We start from the raw sequence: 21,107 nt of genomic DNA, 5'->3' as shown, positions 1-21,107 counted from the left end.
CACTAGTCTTTCACCAAGAATCAATTTACTGTATTTGAAAGTACAATGACTCAAAGGTAACATATATATAAATGATTTGACTGAGCATGAGGGATGACTTTACCTGGAGGGATGAATGAACCCTTACTCGTTTTTAATTAGATTAACATTTGAATGGAATAAGACTATTCAGAAAAAAACAGATGACTTTGAGACTTGCCAATATATCCTTACATCTGAGGTGAAAATAGGAAGAGACAAAACTGAACAGGAAGAAAATAGAGAATAGAGTTTAGACTGAGGCAGAGAAATAGATATGTGAAGTGAACGAAATAAAGAAGAAATATGAGGGTGAAAATATGACAACTGTTGCCAAGAATTTCCTCTAAAACTGCACCATATCTACTTTGTAAAGAACTGACTGAATACAGTAAGAGCCAAGACATACAGGTGTTTTTGACAAGAGAAATTATTAACAATTACATGAAACGGTACTCAAAACTCTGGAACTCAAAACTCAAAACAAGGAAGCAAAAGTGAAGACAATTTGGAGGCAGCAATAAGTAGCCATCAGATTAGCAAAGATATTTTAAAATGATAAATTTTGGCAATTATGTTGAAATAGCTACTTATTTAAGCAGTTGCTGCCATTTTTCTGAAAAGGAACAGCAATTTCAGATATAGGTACAAAACTGCTCATATCTTTTGACCCAATGGGCTCAGTACTAGGTATGCTCCCCCTCAACATGTTACTGAAAGCAAACAAAACACTCTCAGTAAAGTTTTTCACAACAGCCTTTTGTCAAATAGCAAAATACTCAAAATCTATAGGTCCAGTGATGGGGTTATTCTCACATAAGTCTTGTCACATGAACATAATAATGTGTCTTTATAAACATAATTTCAAAGAATAAACAAAAACAGGATGACACTTAACAGAAAGAAGAAATGGGAATGAGGTCAGGATTTTGAAAAGTAATAGCAGCAAAGTAACATAATCATAGAAACAAAACAAAGGAAAATATCAGAAGAGAACTAAGAAGCAAAGAGAACACATTCCTTAATATCATAAGCAATGTACTTATTTGAAAAGGGAGAGTGGATTCATGGAAGCAAGGCAAGAGGATACCTGTTTAAGAGAGGATAATCCTCAATGAACAGAAGAGAAATAACTGCCCTGTACTAAGGCAACAACTTTGCTTGAGAGGGCAGGTACATTGCAGTAAAGAGATACATAAAATATGTAACTTGCTGAAGTAAAAAATGAAGGTTGAAACTCTCAGCTGCTCTCAACAGGCCTGAGAAGCTTTGATAGGCCACTCTGTTCAACATTTTACAAGACTTTTGAGCTAAAATGACCAACAGATCCCTAATTTGCAATGATCCATCTACTTGGTTTTCATTTACTCACCTGAACAGCTGCTTCTGGGAACATCTGCCTCTGGCATCCAAGAGCCTTCCTTTCTTTCCAACTGGTAGATCACATCTGGTTTGGAAACTGCAAATCCTGTCCAATGAAAATGAAAAAGTGTGAGGCAATCTTGTCATAGTTCTACCATAGAACACATAGATGAAATATTGCTTCCAATTCTTAGTAGAAAGGTGGGGGAATAAGGGAGATGAATGTATCTTATAACACCAAGGGCACTATGGTAGCTGATTCTGTCTGAGATTTTTGTTATTCAAACATGTAAGGCTTAACGGGCTAGGTGCAGGGAGGTGTGGGTTGGTTTTATTTTTTTTGGAGGTGTCAGTGGGAGGAGAAATTACATTTTTTTTAAAAGCATCCATAAAACTTAATACAAGAATTGAAAACTAGTTTAAATCATCGTTGGGGGAAAAGTAGGCATGCTAGGAAGACCTGAAGAATAGTACAAAGGATATTCTACATTATGGTAGAATGGATTACTAAGTAGGACTTGGGAAATACAGTTCAGACAACTCACTCCCTGCTTAGAGAGTGGGAACACTGCATATGTTGAAACCTACATGGGGCTTAAAAACAAAATCTTGGATTTGAAGCAACAGAGAGGAGAAGATACATTCTCAAGGATAATAAATCAAGAAATCACTTTCCAGGTTTGCTAAGCAAAGGGTTATTTCCTGGAAACAGGAGGCACAAGTAATCTGTGTTTGGGCTCCAAAAGCATTAGGAATAGTTTTACTGCTGTATGCCAAAGAACAACAGGTCATATCTTGAAAGTTGAAGTAGCATATCAAGACTCCAAAGGGGTAGCTGTTCTTACCCAAAGACACCAAGTTCCTATAGTTCTCCAGCATCACATCCCTGTACAACTTTTTCTGAGATTGGTTCAACTGTTCCCACTCCTCTCGAGTGAAGTCCACAGCCACATCCTTGAATGTGACTGATTCCTGAAATGCCAAAAACATTTGTGCTTACCCAGCTATAGCTCCAATTGTTATGAAGTTGAAATGTAAACTGCTTGCCAGTACAGTGAGGGAATGCAGGGCATTAGGACAGCAATTGGTACAGGGAATGGAGGGGATTGAGTCAACCACATTGACTCCATTCTGTGACTCAATTCTGGAGGCAGCTCACTTCTTTCTCTGTTCAATTACACCTCTAGTCTAACCTGTGTCTTGTGAGAAAAATTTATTCAGTTGTGGGAACTGGGAGAAAACCTTATTGCACTGTTTGAACCTAGCCCTGCATGGCTGGGAAACCAGATCACTTCCACCTGCTGTTTAGAGACCCTTCACTAAGGACCTGGTTTACACTGACCAGAAACTCAGTCATATCCAAAAAAGACACAAGTAAGGAATCCTCACAATACTACATCTCAAGCAACCTGTTTATATTCTCAGAAAACTGACTTGATAGTGAACAATTAGTAATTTTTTATGTGGTGTTTTTTTTTTTGATTATATGCAAACAGTTGGGAAAAGTGGAACACCTGTTTTTCTGAATTCAGGGAACTGAACCTGTTGATCCCCACCCCTCAACATGGAAAGACCCTAATCTTTCCTCCAACTAGAAATCAAATTACCTAATATTGTATTATTTGGTCTTGTTTGTTTTTAACGTATAAAACTACATGTACCTTGATATTCTAGATCCAGCTTTAAGTTGAGGAAGAGGCCTGGTCCCAGTTTTTTCTGTAACTGTCATGCCTTGCTTAATATAAAACTGATATGCCCAAAAGATTGAACCTTTATTTCCTCAGTCATTTCATCTTTCTCTTGTCATAAAGGACTGTTTCATTTATATGTTCTGTCCCAGTACAATGTCTGGTACACACCAGGCATTTAAGAATTCCTCAACACAAAAACTGCTGATAAACAGAACCATGTATAGAATGATTTTACATACACATACATACAAACAGAAACAGACATTTCTATCTAATAGTAGCAATCTTTAGGGTTGTGGAGGGAGAGAACAGAGGAAAAAGCAATTTATATGGTAACTTTATTATATATTTAAAAGGAATAGCAAATTGTACATAATAGATTTGAAGTTTCATGTTCAATCATCTTTTTACTTTTAATCATACTTTGTTTTGGAAATGCTTGTTTATTCCATAAGTTAAAAATTAAATGAATAAAAAATTTCAGAAAAGTACTCCACTCTGATTAACTTGTAACATCATTAAGGGTAAGAGTCATTAGTGGCATCCTTTGCATCCTCCACACTTACCAGAGTACCTGGCACTTTGTAGATGTGAGAAATGAATTGAATTTATGTTTCCACAGAAAATATGTAATATCTGTAACACCAGTGATAATCATTTCATATCATTTTTGGACCTTAACAAGGGCCAGAGTCTGAAATAACCAACCAGATGAAGAGCCTGGACCAAACTGTTTCTTTGTTTTCCAAGTAAACTCAGAAAATACCTGTTCCCATGTCAACAAGGCCAGATGGGACTGACTAAAGAGCATTCTTTATGTGATCCTTAACCTGGGACACTATCTTGAATAATGGAACTTTTTCTTAATATTTTTATGGACACATACTATGTTGTGGCATGTTAATGGTAAAGAAAACACAGATATCCTGGGTTGTAATTTCCAATGATACTTAGTCAACTTTCTTATCTTGTTATACTTACCACCTATTCCATTAAGATATCACATAGACTGTTTGTCTCTTTAAATAAACTTTCAGGTTGAAACCAGAAAGACTGCACATCAATTAAAGGAATTCCTTTAAAAGATTTTATATCATATCATTCTATAAAGAAAAGGAGGAATGTGGCCTCTGTGGAGTGGGGTGAATCCTGGAGTGCTGGTCAATGGGAGGCAGGTGGGAAATTCGAATTGGAAACAGGGCATAAAAAAGCTTGCACTGGTCTAAGCAAATGTAGCAGTCCATGAGAAACTACCCATTCATTGAATGGAAGACACATAAAAGATAAACAGCAGCTTTCCTGCTTTCACAACAAGTATTGTTCCTTGTTCATGGTGAGCATGTTTCTCACATAGGTGCTTAATAAAAACTTCCTGTTGTAAAGGTTTCCAATGACACTAATTTTAAATGTATAGGGTTTTTTGGTGAGTGGTTTTTGGTTTTTTTATACAATGGGCACCATGGCTCCTACTTCTACCCTCTGAGCTGAAGCAGCAATATGGGTAATTCCTTTTCCACTTGCTGAAATAAACAACCAAAATGAAACAGTTGAAGACAGCTGTCCTGTGCTGCAAGAGTGGCAGGGGTGGGAAGGATCCAGCTTGTTTTAGTCCACAAATTAAAGATGAAATAAAAAACATATTATCACTTCTGAGAGCAGGGAAGATAGAGACCACTCAGGTAAAGTCACTATCATTGGGACTTTTGTGCAAGTACTTCTTTGGTAAAAAGGAGCATGAAATTTGGAGGGGGAAGGAAAAAAGAAGTCTTTTTCCAGAAAATGACTGAGGTGAAAAAGCACCAAACCTTACAGAAAAAACAAAATTGCTCTCTACCCACTCATTCCATACATTGATGATGCAGTCTCTGTCCCAATTCCCTAGATTAGAAGCATGGGCAGAATCTAACAAGGGACCTAGGAAGGATCAATGCAAGCTACATTTCTGGCCTAAATGAGGCAGGACTTCGGAGGACAAGTTCCTCTCCTCTTCATATGTGAGTAGCACATTGCTATAAAAAGCAGATGAATGGCATCGTTTGGAGATCCAATGAGAATGAAATCTTTGTGACAGTTGTGATTACAATTCTGTCCAGAGAGTCTCAAAACAATCTACCAAATGACATTAACAAAATGACAAAAACGTCTCACTATTTTAACTACACAGGTGCCCTGATCTACCAAACCAAATACACAAAATGCTCATTTAAACCTAAAAAGACTCAACTAATCAAGAAAGGAATGATTATTGGCATTAACAACATGATTCATCTATCAAATGAATGTATAAAAGGAGGTTTTACTTTATGAAAGAATATACAACAAAGGTCCTATAAACTTCTCTGATGTAGTATTTAAAATATAATTCAACACAACTTTTCATGGACATTCCAATTGTATTAAACAAGGTAAAACAAAATAACTCCTCTTTTGTTTTCTCCCCTTTAGGAAAGCTCCTACTAGGGTGGAGGGTCCCAAAGCAGGAAATTACCTTGTGATTTAAAGGAGCCAGAATTTTTTTTTTATATTTAGTTTCAAAAGACTAGTATAATTATTAATCATAAGATTAATATGCAGAAAACCCACACCAAGTTACTTTTCAATGTAATTTGTGGTTAACAATAATTTCTAAAAAAAAAAAAAGGGAGTCAAGGGAGTCATACACTCTTTTTGTTTTAATTTCAGAGACTAGAAGAATCAGGTTTTGCACAAACTATCTACAGATGATGGAATCCTAATAAAGTTGCCCCTAGACCCAATATTCTAACTTCCTTATATGCCCTTACCTTACCACTTGCTGCTCTGCCCCACTCAATATTCCACATTCTTCATACATGCTTCACTGCTCACTAGAACAGGCATGTCCATGAACTCATGTATCTCACAGAACAGTAGGCATGTCCACATGACAGGATCTCAGCCACTGCATCCAGCTGATCACTATACCCAGACCCATTTTTCACATTTCCTACAAAAAGAGTAGGTGTGTCCATCTACTCTACCACAACCACATCTATCTAGTCTCAGAAAGGACCACAATAATCAGCCAATCAGAAAGCAGCATCACCAGGATGCCCAAATAGGATTTAGTCCCCCTCGACAATAGAAGGGACTTTCCCTAAGGAGGTATCTGCATGGTAATTGCCTTTGAAGTTCCACTGTGTTTGGGACCCCTCCTCTATTACCTAATCCCTTAACAAAACCCTCCTGCCTTTTTAATATTCATAATTTCTATTATGGAGATGTATCTTTACCCTATAAAAATTCATCTTGCATTCTCTGAAGTTGCCCTTATAAGTTGGCACAGTTTATGAGGGGAATTAATCTCAATAAATGCCTATACCTGGATTAGAAGTGGTCTGACTCTGAAATCTTAGAAACAGTTCCACAAGACATCAAGAAACCGCAAGAGAGGTCTGTAAAATTTAGCTTTATCAAAAGGGGTGGAGGTAGTGGTAATGGCTGTGGAGATTGGGGGAAGGGAGCACATGTATAGCAACAAAAAGAACTAGGTAGAAATAATATTTTGGGGTTCAAAAATTCATTTGGTGTAAGCTTAAACAGAATCCACATTTACAAACGGTGCCTCTCAACAGGCTCTCTGTTTTCTATGTATGTGGGATCAGAAGGACCCTGAATTATTTGAAACTATTCAAGGAACAACATCTTGATGTTAGAGCCCACAGGAGTTCAGAGGAGACTGCATGAGGCTTTCATGCTGGTAGTGGACACCAGAAGTTTTCTTAAGGAGAAGGCCACAGTATTTAGAGGGACAGAGAAGGAGGCCACAGAATTATCTTGGCACAGAAAAATCTTTCCTTGCTAAGAAGATTAGATCCAAAAGGACAGTAAAATAACCTAGGAACTTGGCTTACTAATAGAATATCTGCTCGTTCAGGATACTTTAAAGTAATGCAATGCTGGAAAAACTTTCTAGATAATCTACATAGCTTCTGAAGAATTGTCCTGACTGAGAAAGACGCAAATACACATAGCTCTGAACCCACAACCCATACAACATCTGTATAAAGTAACTCACGGCGAATTCTGGAGCAGTGAGGCCACAGAACAGAGGAGCAAAGGAGATTTCTGTTCCAGAGGGACCTGCAAACCTCTCGCAAAAGATCCGTCGCGCTGCAGACGCGGAGCCCAGCCCACACCTGCCACGGCCGTGGCACCGAGAGGAACAGATCCGAGCAGGCTTCAGGGACGGGATCTCCAGCGGCCGCACAAGTCCTGCCACCCAGAGGTGACGGGGGTCGGTGAGAGAGTTTCTTTGGCGGGTCGAGAGGGGAGTGGGGTGCCCCCATAACTCAGACCCCCTCGGGAGGCAGAAGCTGAGAGGCAGCGGCAGACCAGGGTTCCCCAAGCAGGCAGGAACCTGGATCCATTGTTGAAGGTCTCTGCATAAACCCCCTGAGGGAACTGAGCCTGAGAGGCGGCCCTGCCCCACCTCAGCAGCTGAAGGTAATCTCACACTGAATAGCAGACATGACCCCCCCCCCCCCCCCCCCCCCCCCCCCCCCCCCCGCCAAAAGCCCTGAGGCTGGAAGCAGCATTTGAATCTCAGACCCCAAACGCTGGCTGGGAGGATCAGGAGGCGAGGTGGGTGTGAGGAGAATATTCAGAGGTCAAGTCGCTGGCTGGGAAAATGCCCAGAAAAGGGAAAAGAAATAAGACTATAGAAGGTTACTTTCTTGGAGAACAGACATTTCCTCCCTTCCTTTCTGATGAGGAAGAACAATGCTTACCATCAGGCAAAGACACAGAAGTCAAGGCTTTTGTCTCCCAGCCCACCCAATGGGCTCAGGCCATGGAAGAGCTCAAAAAGAATTTTGAAAATCAAGTTAGAGAGGTGGAGGAAAAGCTGGGAAGAGAAATGAGAGACATGAAGTCAAAGCATGAACAGCAGGTCAGCACCCTGCTAAAGGAGACCCAAAAAAATGTTGAAGAAAAAAACACCTTGAAAAATAGGCTAACTCAATTGGCAAAGAGATTCAAGAAGCCAATGAGGAGAAGAATGCTTTCAAAAGCAGAATTAGCCAGATGGAAAAGGAGATTCAAAAGCTCACTGAAGAAAATAGTTCTTTCTTTTTTTTTTTTTATTTAACTTTTGACATTTATTTTCACAAAATTTTGGGTTACAAATTTTCTCCCCTTTTATCCCCTCCCCCCCCAAACCCAAGTATTCTAATTGCCCCTGTGACCAATCTGCTCTCTTTTCTATCCTCCCTCTCTGCCCTTGTCTCCATCTTCTCTTTTGTGTTGTAGGGCCAGATAGCTTTCTTTACCCCTTAACCTGTATTTCTTATTTCCTAGTGGTAAGAACATTACAGTTGATCCTAACACTTTGAGTTCCAACTTCCTTACCTCCCTCCCTCCCCACCCCTTCCCTTTGGAAGGCAAGCAATTCAATATAGGCCAAATCTCTGTAGTTTTGCAAATGATTTCCATAATAGTTGTGTTGTATAGGACTAACTATATTTCCCTCCATCCTATCCTGTCCCCCATTACTTCTATTCTTTTATGATCCTTTCCCTCCCCATGAGTGTCGACCTCGGATTGCATTCTCCTCCCCATGCCCTCCCCTCTATCCTCCCCCCCACCCTACTTGTGCCCTTGTCCCCCACTCTCCTGTACTGTGAGATAGGTTTTCCTATCAAAATGAATGTGCATTTTATTCTTTCCTTTAGTGGAATGTGATGAGAGTAGACTTCATGTTTTTCTCTCACCTCCCCTCTTTATCCCTCCACTAATAAGTCTTTTGCTTGCCTCTTTTATGAGAGATAATTTGCCCCATTCCATTTCTCCCTTTCTCCTCTCAATATTTCTCTTTCACTGCTTGATTTCATTTTTTTTTTAAGATATGATCCCATCCTCTTCAATTCACTCTGTGCACTCTGTCTCTATGTATGTGTGCGTGTGTGCATGTGTGTGTGTGTACTCCCACCCAGTACCCAGATACTGAAATGATTCAAGAGTTACAAATATTGTCTTTCCATGTAGGAATGTAAACAGTTCAACTTTAGTAAGTCCTTTATGACTTCTCTTTGCTGTTTAGCTTTTCATGCTTCTCTTCATTCTTGTGTTTGAAAGTCAAATTTTCTTTTCAGCTCTGGTCTTTTCATCAAGAAAATTTGAAAATCCTCTATTTCATTGAAAGACCATTTTTTCTCCTTAAGTATTATACTCAGCTGGGTAGGTGATTCTTGGTTTTAGTCCTAGTTCCTTTGACTTCTGGAATATCCTATTCCATGCCCTTCGATCCCTTAATGTAGAGGCTGCTAGATCTTGTGTTATCCTGATTGTATTTCCACAATACTTGAATTGTTTCTTTCTAGCAGCCTGCAATATTTTCTCTTTCACCTGGGAATTCTGGAATTTGGCCACAATGTTCCTAGGAGTTTCTCTTTTTGGATCTCTTTCATGCGGTGTTCTGTGGATTCCTTGAATATTTATTTTGCCCTCTGGTTCTAGAATCTCAGGGCAGTTTTCCTTGATAATTTCATGGAAGATGATGTCTAGGCTCTTCTTTTGATCATGGTTTTCAGGTAGTCCCAAAATTTTTACATTGTCTCTCCTGAATCTATTTTCCAGGTCAGTTGTTTTTCCGATAAGATATTTCACATTATCTTCCATTTTTCCAATCTTCTCGCTATGTTCTGTGATACCTGTCTTTCTCACAAAGTCCTTAGCATCCATCTGTACCATTCTAGTTTTGAAAGAACTATTTTCTTCAGTGAGCTTTTGAATCTCCTTTTCCATTTGGCTAATTCTGCTTTTGAAAGCATTCTTCTCCTCATTGGCTTTTTGAACGTCTTTTGCCAATTGAGTTAGGCTAGTTTTCAAGGTGTTTTTTTCTTCAACATTTTTTTGGTTCTCCTTTAAGCAGGGAGCTGATCTGCTTTTCATGCTTTTCTTTTATCCCTCTCATTTCTCTTCCCAGTTTTTCCTCCACCTCTCTAACTTGATTTTCAAAATTCTTTTTGAGCTCTTCCATGGCCTAAGCCCATTGGGTGAGCTGGGACACAGAGTCCTTGATTTCTGTGTCTTTGCCTGATGGTAAGCATTGTTCTTCCTCATCAGAAAGGAAGGGAGGAAATGTCTGTTCTCCAAGAAAGTATCCTTCAATAGTTTTATTTCTTTTCCCTTTTCTGGGCATTCTCCCCAGCCAGTGACTTGTCCTCTGAATATTCTCCTCACTCCCACCTCGCCTCCTGGTCCTCCCAGCCAGCATTTGGGGACTGAGATTCAAATGCTGCTTCCTGCCTTAGGGCTTTTGGCGGGGGCAGGGCTGCTATTCAGTGTGAGAATTAAGTTCAGGTGGTCAGGTCGGGGCAGGGCCGCCTCTCAGGCACAGTTCCCTCAGGGGGTTTATGTACAGACCTTCCACAATGGATCCAGGCTCCCGCCGGCTTGGGGAGCCCCTGTCTGCAGCCGCCTCTCAGCTTCTACCTCCCGGGGAGGCCCGAGCCATGGGGGGACCCCACTCCCCTCTCAACCCGCCAAAGAGACTCTCTCACCAACCCCCGTCACCTGTGGGTGACGGGACTTGTGCGGCCGCTGGAGATCCCGTCCCTGAACCCTGCTCGGATCTGTACCTCTCGGAGCCGCGGCCGCCGTAGGTCTGGGCTGGGCTCCGCGTCTGCAGCGCGGCGGACCTTTTGCAAGTGGTTTGCAGGTCCCTCTGTGGGTGGAGGGACCCGCATGGCCGCTGGAGATCCTGTCCCTGTAGCCCGCTCGGATCTTTTCCTCTCGGTGTCGCGGCCGCTGCAGGGCTGCACTCAGCTCCCAGTCCCGGCGCCCAGTTTGCAGCGCAAAGGACCCCCCGCGAGAGGTTTGCAGGTCTCTCCGGAACAGAAATCTCCCTCGCTCCAATATTCCGTGGCCTCTGGGTGCAGAATTCACCCTGAGTTGGTCCCCTCTAGACGTTGTGTGGGTTGTGGGTTCGGAGCTATGTGTATGTGCATCTTTCTACTCCGCCATCTTGGCTCCGCCCCCGAAAATAGTTCTTTCAAAATTAGAATGGAACAGATGGAGGCTAATGACTTTACGAGAAAGCAAGAAATCACAAAACAAAACCAAAAGAATGGAAAAATGGAAGATAATGTGAAATATCTCATTGGAAAAAACAACGGACCTGGAAAATAGATCCAGGAGAGACAATTTAAAAATTATGGGCCTACCTGAAAGCCATGATCCAAAAAAGAGCCTAGACATCATCTTTCATGAAATTATCAAGGAAAACTGCCCTGAGATTCTAGAACCAGAGGGCAAAATAAATATTCAAGGAATCCACAGAACACCGCCTGAAAGAGATCCAAAAAGAGAAACTCCTAGGAACATTGTGGCCAAATTCCAGAGTTCCCAGGTCAAGGAGAAAATATTGCAAGCAGCTAGAAAGAAACAATTCAAGTATTGTGGAAATACAATCAGGATAACACAAGATCTAGCAGCCTCTACATTAAGGGATCGAAGGGCATGGAATAGGATATTCCAGAAGTCAAACAAACTAGGACTAAAACCAAGAATCACCTATCCAGCAAAACTGAGTATAATACTTCAGGGGAAAAATTGGTCTTTCAATGAAATAGAGGATTTTCAAGCATTCTTGATGAAAAGACCAGAACTGAAAAGAAAATTTGACTTTCAAACACAAGAATGAAGAGAAGCATGAAAAGCTAAACAGCAAAGAGAAGTCATAAAGGACTTACTAAAGTTGAACTGTTTACATTCCTACATGGAAAGACAATATTTGTAACTCTTGAATCATTTCAGTATCTGGGTACTGGGTGGGAGTACACACACACACATGCACACACGCACACATACATAGAGACAGAGTGCACAGAGTGAATTGAAGAGGATGGGATCATATCTTAAAAAAAAAATGAAATCAAGCAGTGAAAGAGAAATATTGAGAGGAGAAAGGGAGAAATGGAATGGGGCAAATTATCTCTCATAAAAGAGGCAAGCAAAAGACTCATTAGTGGAGGGATAAAGAGGGGAGGTGAGAGAAAAACATGAAGTCTACTCTCATCACATTCCACTAAAGGTTAAGAATAAAATGCACACTCATTTTGGTATGAAAACCTATCTTACAATACAGGAAAGTGGGGGATAAGGGGATAAGCAGAGTGGGGAGGGATGATAGAAGGGAGGGCATGGAAAGGAGGGTGCAATTTGAGGTCGACACTCATAGGGAGGGATAGGATCAAAATAGAATAGAAGTAATGGGGGACAGGATAGGATGGAGGGAAATATAGTTAGTCTTATACAACACAACTATTATGGAAGTCATTTGCAAAACTACAGAGATTTGGCCTATATTGAATTGCTTGCCTTCCAAAGGGAAGGGGTGGAGAGGGAGGGAGGTAAAGAAGTTGGAACTCAAAAGTGTTAGGATCAACTGTCGAGTAATGTTCTTGCCACTAGGAAACAAGAAATATAGGTAAAGGTGTATAGAAAGCTATCTGGACCTACAGGACAAAAGAGAAGACGGAGACAAGGGCAGAGAGGGATGATAGAAGAGAGAGCAGATTGGTCATAGGGGCAATTAGAATGCTTGGTGTTTGGGGGGGGAGGGGATAAAAGGGGAGAAAATTTGTAACCCAAAATTTTGTGAAAATGAATGTTAAAAGTTAAATAAATAAATTTAATAATAATTAAAAAAAAGAAAAAAAAGAGAAAGAAAAAGAATTGTCCTGACTATTCCTATCAAACAAGGATTCTGAAACACCGAAATCTCTTATAATGAAGTTAAAGCCCATTGATTTATATCGTAGGATGATAGATTTAGAACTATTTGAGATCTTAGAAGTCACCTATTACAGCCTCCTAATTTTTCAGATGAAGGACTGAAATCAGGGAGGGTAAACAAGTTCCACAATTTCACAATAGGAATAAGTGTCAGAACCCAAACTCAAAAAAAAATCCTTTGAATAAAAACATGCAGTTTCTACTATTTCACACTGCTTCAAGAGGAGATAATTACATTGAATAGTATTTCCTTTGTGTAAATAAACACTTGACTGTATGTATGTACATATGTATATATGTACATGTGTGTGAATATATATTAATCTGTTCAGAGGCAGCTAGACCCCTCAGTGTATAGAGTGCTGGTGTGCCTAGAGTCAGAAAAACTCATCTTTCTGGGTTCAAATCTGGCCTCAGACACTTAAAAGTTGTGTGGCCTTAGGCAAATCACTTCACCCTGTTTGCCTCAGTTTCCTCATCTGTAAAATGAGCTGGAGAAGGAAATGGTAAAGCTCTCCATTATCTCTGCCAAGAAAACGTCATATGGGTTCAAGAAGAGTCAGACATGACTGAAAATAACAAACTTATGTGTACACACGCAGCCTTCTAAATCTGTATAGATATACATAAGTATGTCCAGATTTACGTATTTCATGCTTGTTTCCCAGGCTTCACCTACCAAGTGGAGAAACACAACAATAGTTCAGAGTACAAGTTCATTTTCCAAACAAGGGAAGATTGTAACAAAATAGCAAAAAAAAAAGAAAATCACTGGGGTTGGGAAGTGGGAAAAAGAAGCTTAGAGAACTTAGGAAACATCTGATGAACCCAGTTGGAGAGGCATGAAAACATGCATGAAATGCATCAGATCTGATCAATGATGATGATGATGATGATCCAGATGATGACAACAGGGTCTATATTTAAACCCTGCTACCATTATGTAAGGGCAGTGTCAGTTCAGGGAAGGCTAGTACCTCTAGCGTGAGGGATTTTTCAGGGCTGCTTTCCACCTTTGGTGTCTACCTGGTCCACCTAACTCTCCCCTGTGGCTCAAAGAATATCTACCAGTTGCAGTGGCTACAGCCTGGTAAAACATTTTTGCAGACAAGCTAAAGCAGGTTGAGAATAGTCAAGGGATCTGAAACCCGTTGGTGATTTAGGGGACAGGTGGGCAGACCCCTAAGGATGTGGAGACTTCCCTGATGGAATGGGTGGATGGAAACAATTTGTTCCAACAGCCATGAAGGCAGCTAAAGTGGGCACTGTGGAGTGCTTAGAGCCTGGTCAGACAGTGAAAACAGCAAGATCATCCACTGCAACTTGAGGCATCATCAGTCCTTTTGACTCTGTCTTGCCACTGGACTGTGATGACTCTGGAAGGGAGAGGCTGACGACTTCATGCTCCTCTGCCTCGCTTAAATCTAATTTATGCAGAAATCTAAAGACATGACTCAGACCATTCTACTACTTTTATCCATCCCAAAGTCCTGTGGCACAAGGCAAGTGATGAAGCAGCAGGTGTGAATACACTGGGAGCTGTAGTCACAGTCCTGCACACAGGCAGCCCAGGCCACAAGGTCATCTTCTTACTGGAAGCAGCAGTAGGGTTTGTTAGCCCTGTGGGTATCTGAGCAGCCTTTTAAGGATCACACTGCTCACCTCCTGGTGTGAGGAAGCGGCTAGAAAAGGAACCCCAAAATTGTCTGCTAATCCAAACCTGGCCTGATTACTGAAGCAGCTGGGGATAGCACCCGGTGGATAGAACACAAAAAAAGTACAAAAACTTCTACAAAGACAATTCCACTCATGATCAGTACATGAAATATACACACCCTCATAAACACAAAATCCAGTAAAACTAAAAGACAAACAGTTCTTGTTATAAGAGAACTCAGCAGGTTTCACATCCAAGGAGCAGCCCTGTGTCAAACAAGGATGTCAAATAAAGGCCAGCTGACTGAAAATCAGGGCAAGATACTTGTTTTTCTAGAGTGGCCATGGTGAACAAGAATGCCCTGAAGCTGGTGTAGGTTTTGCAATCAAAACTAATCTGGTGACGAAGTTTGTCTGCCTACCAAAAGGAGTAAATGACAGGCTCACAAAAATGCACTTGGCACTTGCAGGACAATGCCACTCAACCATACTCAGTGTCTATGTTCTCAACATGATGAACCCTGATGAGGTCAAAAAAACCTTTATGAAGACCTGGAGACCCTTATCATCAAGGTGCCAAAGGAGGACAAACTTCTAATTCTGCTAGAGTAGGTTCAGAGTACCAGACGTGGAAGGGAGTACTTGGGAGGAACAGAAATGGAAACAGCCACAGCTGTCACTTACTACTGAAGCCTGGTGCATCTCATGAAGTTCTCATCACCAACACTGTTTTCCCTTTGCCTAAACACAATAAAACTTCATGGATGCATGCTCGCAGGAAATATTGACATTGAATAGACCATGACTGTAAGAAGAGACAGACAGGATGTCAGTGATGAAGGCCATGTGTGGTGCAGAGTGCTGGACTGAGCATAGACTTAAGCTCTCTCAAATAAATATTCACATTCAAGAAAAGTCACAGCTCTAAAGCAAAAAGACTACCAGAAGCATCAATGTCAGCTTATTAGAGCACTTCTCTGAGTTTGTTGCTAACTTGGAGGCAAAGTTGAGCCAAAACATAGTTGGCAACAGTGAAGCAGAAGTGGGCAGCCTTCAGCGATCTGGTGCACAACCCTGCATTTACTCATTTCTGTCAGAACACTCAAAACATCAAGACTGCTTTGACAAAAATGATGAGGAAATCCAGAAACTACTAAATGAAAAATGAGAACTCCACCAGCTTTACCAACAGAATAATATCTAATTTCTGAGATAACATCACTTCTAAGAAGGCAGCATTTAATTCCATCAAAAGTAAAACAGAAGCAAAGCAAGAGAAATGCAGGATTCTTGGCTCAGTAGAGACAGATGAAATTCAGGTTGATGCTGATAGTAACAATCCAAAACGCTTTTATGATGCCCTGAAGGCTATTTATGGGTCAAAGATCTATGATACAGCTCAACTACTCAGTGCTGATGGAGCCATATTGATCTTAGACAGATGGGCAGAACACTTCCATAGAGTTCTCTACAGACCATCATCAATCAATGCTGAGGCCACTGACCTCAAGCTGAAGTGAATCCCGCCTTAGCTGAAGTTCCAACTGAAGAAGTTTTGAATACTATTAGCCTCCTTTCATGTGGTAAAATGCCTGGTGTTAATTCTATTCCAGCTGGGACTGATAAGGTAGGTAGTCATGCAAAAGCTGACTGAAATGTTCTGGGTAATAGGGCAAGAGGAGGTTAGCTCCCAGGAGTTCAAGGATGCCCCCATTGTCCATTCCTATAAAAGTGAAGGAAAATAAGATTGTCCTGTGACAATCACAGGGGGAGTGGGAGTGTGGCTCTCTCTTAGTCATTGTTGGCAAGATTTTTGCCAGAGTCCTCCTTAATAGGCAGCTCCTTCAACTGGAAGATGGTCATCTACCTGAGATATAACTACCATAGAGACCCCTGACTACAAGAGAAATGCCAAGAGCAGAACAGAGGTCTGTATAGAAGCTTTGTAGATCTGAACAAGACCTTTGATAGTCAGTCATGGGGGCTTATGGAAAATTATGTCAAAATTTTGCTGCCCACAGCAGATCATCACTATTGTAGATCAATTTCACAATGGCATGCTTGCCCAGGCTCTGGATAATGTATGATGCTCTCGCACTTTCTCAGCCACCAATGGAGTGAAACTACGGAACTGTGGTGCTGTCTCCACTGATGCATAACTGTGAAGCCTGGGCAGTGTACCTAGAACCTGTCAGGAACTGAATCGCTTCCATCTGAATTGTCTTGGGAAGTTTCTGAAGTTCACTTGGCAGGATAAGATTTCAGATACTGAGGTCCTTTCTTGAACTAAACTGCCAAGCATTCAATCTCTACTAGAGAGAACAAAACGACGATCTGGCCACACTGTTCCACTGCCAAACGTGTGCTTGCCCAAAAGACAATTTTATGAAAAACTCAATAGGACAAACCCTAACATGGGTGGTCAGAAGAAGTAATACAAGGATAACTCTCAGGATCTCAATAAAGAAGTTTGGAACTGTGTGTCCTGGGAGATACTGGCAAAGAACCTCCAAGATGGCATGCCCTCATCTGTGAGCAAAGCAGAATGGAAGTAGCTCAAAAGGAAGGTGAGATGCGCAAATTTTGAGAATCTACTCCAAATGTTCCTGTGGACTATTCGTGCCAGACCTGTGGTAGAGCATTCTCAGATCATACTGGTCTGATCAGCCACATTTGGACACTTTGTACTCTAACACAGCCACGTCATTTTGGTTTCCTTTGAGAATGAAGAGCAACCAACTACTATATTCTAAGGATGTTCCAGAATTTGAAGTCACTAGCCTAAGGTACACAGAATCCACCTTCTCTTTTGTGAAACTTGATAAACGTCCCCTTTGCCATTCCAGTGCTACCTTGCCCCATTCCTTAAGATCTTTCAGGGACTCATGATAGTGGCTGAGCAATGAAGCACATTACATACTTCTATCAGAATAGCTGGATCCTGTCTCCTCTTACTTCCAGTATTAACTTCCTGCTGATAATTTTTGGGGCTCTCATTCCCAGGTCCAAGTTCATCAATCTGCAATGAGAAAACAAAACCTAAGGAAGATTTAACTTGTATATTTTTCTCACAGGTATTCCTTGTTATCACCATCATCCATCAATGCTGAAACATGGTCTTCACTACTCTGATCTTGTCTCCAATCTAGGTTTTAAAAATCTTTTTGTAACATTTATCACCAAAATATTTTCTTTCAGGATTTATTGCCTCTCCACAACATTTTTTTTATACTGCTGTTTCTTTTCTTATTCATCCTTAATTAATTGTAATGAAAAACATCTTTTTCTTAATTAGTTACACTTCAAATCAATTGGCTATTAAAAATTACAGTGAAAATGCAAATGTAACCCTGTTGGCACACAACCTAGCCTTCTTTTCTTTGTACTTTGCTGCCTCTTACTCTCTAGTTAAATGCATTTTAAGACAGCATTTACCCAAAAAGCATATAGGAATCAAGAATGTGAGTCATAAGCCCTTATTATACATTAGACAACAAGGTATGACATATCAAGGTACTAGGAGAGAGGAACACTCATACCAAAAAGGATTCTTCTCATCCTTCCTTCTCAAGTCAAAGGAAAGAGGGCCACCCTTAACAAAATCTATCTTCCACCACTCACAATTCTCCCTCCAGGTTGGAGGAAAAGAAAGATAGGCAAAATCCTTGTAATGACAACTCATGAACAATCAATACAAATTCCCACGTTGGCCATCATGAAAAATATCAGGAAAGCTGAGTGCCACAGAATGGATATTTTTGGATTGTGGTGCTGGAGAATACTTTTGAAATTCCCTTGGAAAGTAAAGGGGCCATATCTCTCAATACTTAAAGAAATTAATTCAGATTATTCATTGGAACATCAAGTATAAAAGTCAATCACATAATTTTCTCTAGTAAAGTAAAATATTTCATCATAAATCCTATTAAAAATGGTTGGTCATTGTATTGATCAGAGTTTTAAAATTTTTCAAAGTTGTTTGTCTTTATAATATTGTCATTGGATAATTTTTTCTCCTGCTCTGCTTGCTTCATTCTGCACTGATTCATACAGGTCTTCCTTGGGTTCTATGAAAAGATCCTTGTGTGATTTCTTACATTACAATGTTTTTCTACCACCTTTATGCAGCATGCCATGTTCAGCCATAAATATGTTCCCACAAATGATGGGAATCTTCTGTTTCCAATCGTTTGCCACCACAAAAAAAGAGCTGTTATCAATGTTTTTGAACATATAGGTCATTAACTCTTTCTTTGATCTCTTTGCACCTAGTAGTAGCATTGCTGGGCCAAAGGGTATATGCAGTTTAAAAATTTTCTCAGGACTGTTCCAAATCACTTTCAAGAAGGGCTGGTCCAAGTTGTAGCTCCATCAACAGCAGAGACCATCACCACTCTTCCAGAGCTCTACTTTACCACTGGACTCAAATGGCTACTGAGGAAAAAGTGATGCTGGTGACCTTGTACAGCCCTCCCTCACTTAAATCTCATTCAATGCCAAGTCATGGCATCATCTTCCTGATGACATGGTTCTCCAACAGGACACACAACAATCATCAACACCATATTAATATACTTGTTTTCCCACAGGCCATGTAGAATTTCTCACTTTACTTTTTTGTCAATTCTGCCAATCTGAGAAGTGTGAGGGGGACCCTCAGAGAACCTGAATTTTCCTTTATTCCTATTCCTTATATTTGTAAGAGGAATAGGTGTTGTTTCTTGTCAAAGCCTTGTCTACTGAGAGAACCATATCCTTTTATTGTTCATGTTATTAATATACTGTTATTTCACTACATTTCTTAATTTTGAACCAAATATGAACACCTAATACAAATCCAATTTCATAATGTATGACCTTGACGAAATGAGGGTGCAACCTCTCCCTGATTTAGGTGAACAACATCATCTTTGCTCGCAGAAGGAATTGGCTTTTTCTTTATGTTGAAACAGTTTCCATAATACTAAAATGAACTATGAAAATTACGAAGGATTAACTATAAAATATGACAGAACTGATGAACTTTGAGAGCAGATTGAAGCATATTCCTTTTCACTTTCATTTTTCTTGCATTTTGGGGGAGAACAGGGCTAACATGGAAATGTTTTACAATACTTCATATGCATCATGGGCATATTATTATTTGCCTTCTCAATGGGTAGGGAGGGAAAGTATTTGGAACTCAAAATTTTTTAAAAAAATTAAACGTAAGGTCTTTTTGCCTGTGTGGAGAGGATAAATTGGGGTCTGTTGTGTCATATAGCTCTAAATACATGATTGTCTGATGCTCACAAGATCTAGGGTTTGATAATATTTAACATGATTTTTGGACTTTAATAAGGACCAGAGCTTGAATTAATCAGAAGAGCCTGGACCCAGCAGTGTCTTTGTTCTCTGAAATAAACTCAGACAATACCTCTTCCTATGTCAACAAGGACAGGTGGGGCTGACTTCACATACTTAAGACCCTTAACCTGAGACACTTGGAATAATGGAACTTTCTCCATATCTTAATACTCTGTGGATATATACTATGTTATGGCATGTTAAAGGGAAAGAAAACACAGATATCCTGGGTTGTAATTTCAACGAATACTTAGTCCACTCTCTTATCTTACTGTATTTACAATCTATTCAATTAAGAAGATTCCTTTCTCATGGTAGAGTTAAACACACAGATACCATAAATCTGAGGGACACAGACATCCTTGGATGGTCCTAATTAAGCCTGGTCATTCCGGGAACATTCAGTCAGAGATGTCCTTCGCTAGCTTTAAGAGAATGAACAACATACATTTATCCTGTTTGCCTTTTTTAACCAAACTTCATATCCCAGTCGCTGTTCTGAGAAGGTATTTCAAGAGAGCAGCAGGCAGCGCTCACCTGTCCGGGCCTGGCTCTCAGCACAGGGGCCATCGCGCTTCTTCCAGGCTCCCCTCTACTGGGGCGGGGCAGAGGCCGCACCAGGCAGGGCTGGGGAGGGAAAGAGAACCTGTGGGGAGGGGGGATCAGGCTGGGGGTCAGCCCTGCTCAGGGACCAGGAATCCCCACTTCTACCCTGGGGGAGGGGCCTAAAAGGAAACAGTCATTTCTCTGCTTGGGGGGGGGGGGAACCAAGAGACAACACTGGAGACCAGACAAGTGACCTGGGCGGGGGAGTGGAGGGGAGGTCCTGACCCCCGGCAGCATCAGGGGAGACTTCTCGGAGGAGGGGGAGCTCCGGAGGATGCCGGGAGTAGGACAGGAGGCCACAGGGACACACGCCGGGAGCACCAGGCCTCGGACCGGGTGTGCAGAGTAAGGACAGAGGCCTGAAGGGACAGGACCTGACCAGGGTCAAAGGCCTGGGCTGTGACTGCGGGAAGATTAGAAGCCGCTCCCAAACCCCACCTCCACGTGCTCCTCTTCTAACCACCCCCTGACGGGCCGCCCCCAGGGGCTTCCTTCCTCCTCAGACCGACGCCCCTCCCCTTCTCCTTGAGCTCCGCAAGTAGCCCCCGGAACCTTGCCCACGCCACAGTCACGCAACCGACGTCCGCCGGGGTCTGGCCCCGCTCTCGGGTGCCCCTCACCCCGTGACACTAAAGCTCATGATCTGAGAACCGAAACTGCGATCACCAAAGA

The 21,107-nt window shown here is 41.2% G+C and overlaps 1 protein-coding gene across 7 annotated transcripts in view; it reads right to left on the bottom strand.

The window, feature by feature from the left end:
- LOC140522215 (uncharacterized) overlaps positions 1-21,107 on the bottom strand; it is a 32,873-nt gene extending 11,766 nt beyond the window's left edge. For 2 of the 7 annotated variants that reach the window (XM_072637402.1, XM_072637412.1), the window contains exons 1-3: positions 17,404-20,350; positions 2,226-2,352; positions 1,391-1,486 (exon numbers count right to left, since the gene is read on the bottom strand). In XM_072637402.1, the coding sequence (XP_072493503.1) occupies positions 1,391-1,486; positions 2,226-2,352; positions 17,404-17,580 (400 nt within the window). In that variant the 5' untranslated portion in view covers positions 17,581-20,350. The other 5 variants (XM_072637418.1, XM_072637433.1, XM_072637429.1 and 2 more) reach the window with 5 other exon arrangements.

The sequence above is a fragment of the Notamacropus eugenii genome, chromosome 1, assembly GCF_028372415.1.
Source record: "Notamacropus eugenii isolate mMacEug1 chromosome 1, mMacEug1.pri_v2, whole genome shotgun sequence".
Classification (NCBI taxonomy): domain Eukaryota; kingdom Metazoa; phylum Chordata; class Mammalia; order Diprotodontia; family Macropodidae; genus Notamacropus; species Notamacropus eugenii.
The sequence above is the reverse complement of the archived record's forward strand: the minus strand, read 5'-3'. Positions and strand labels throughout refer to the sequence as shown.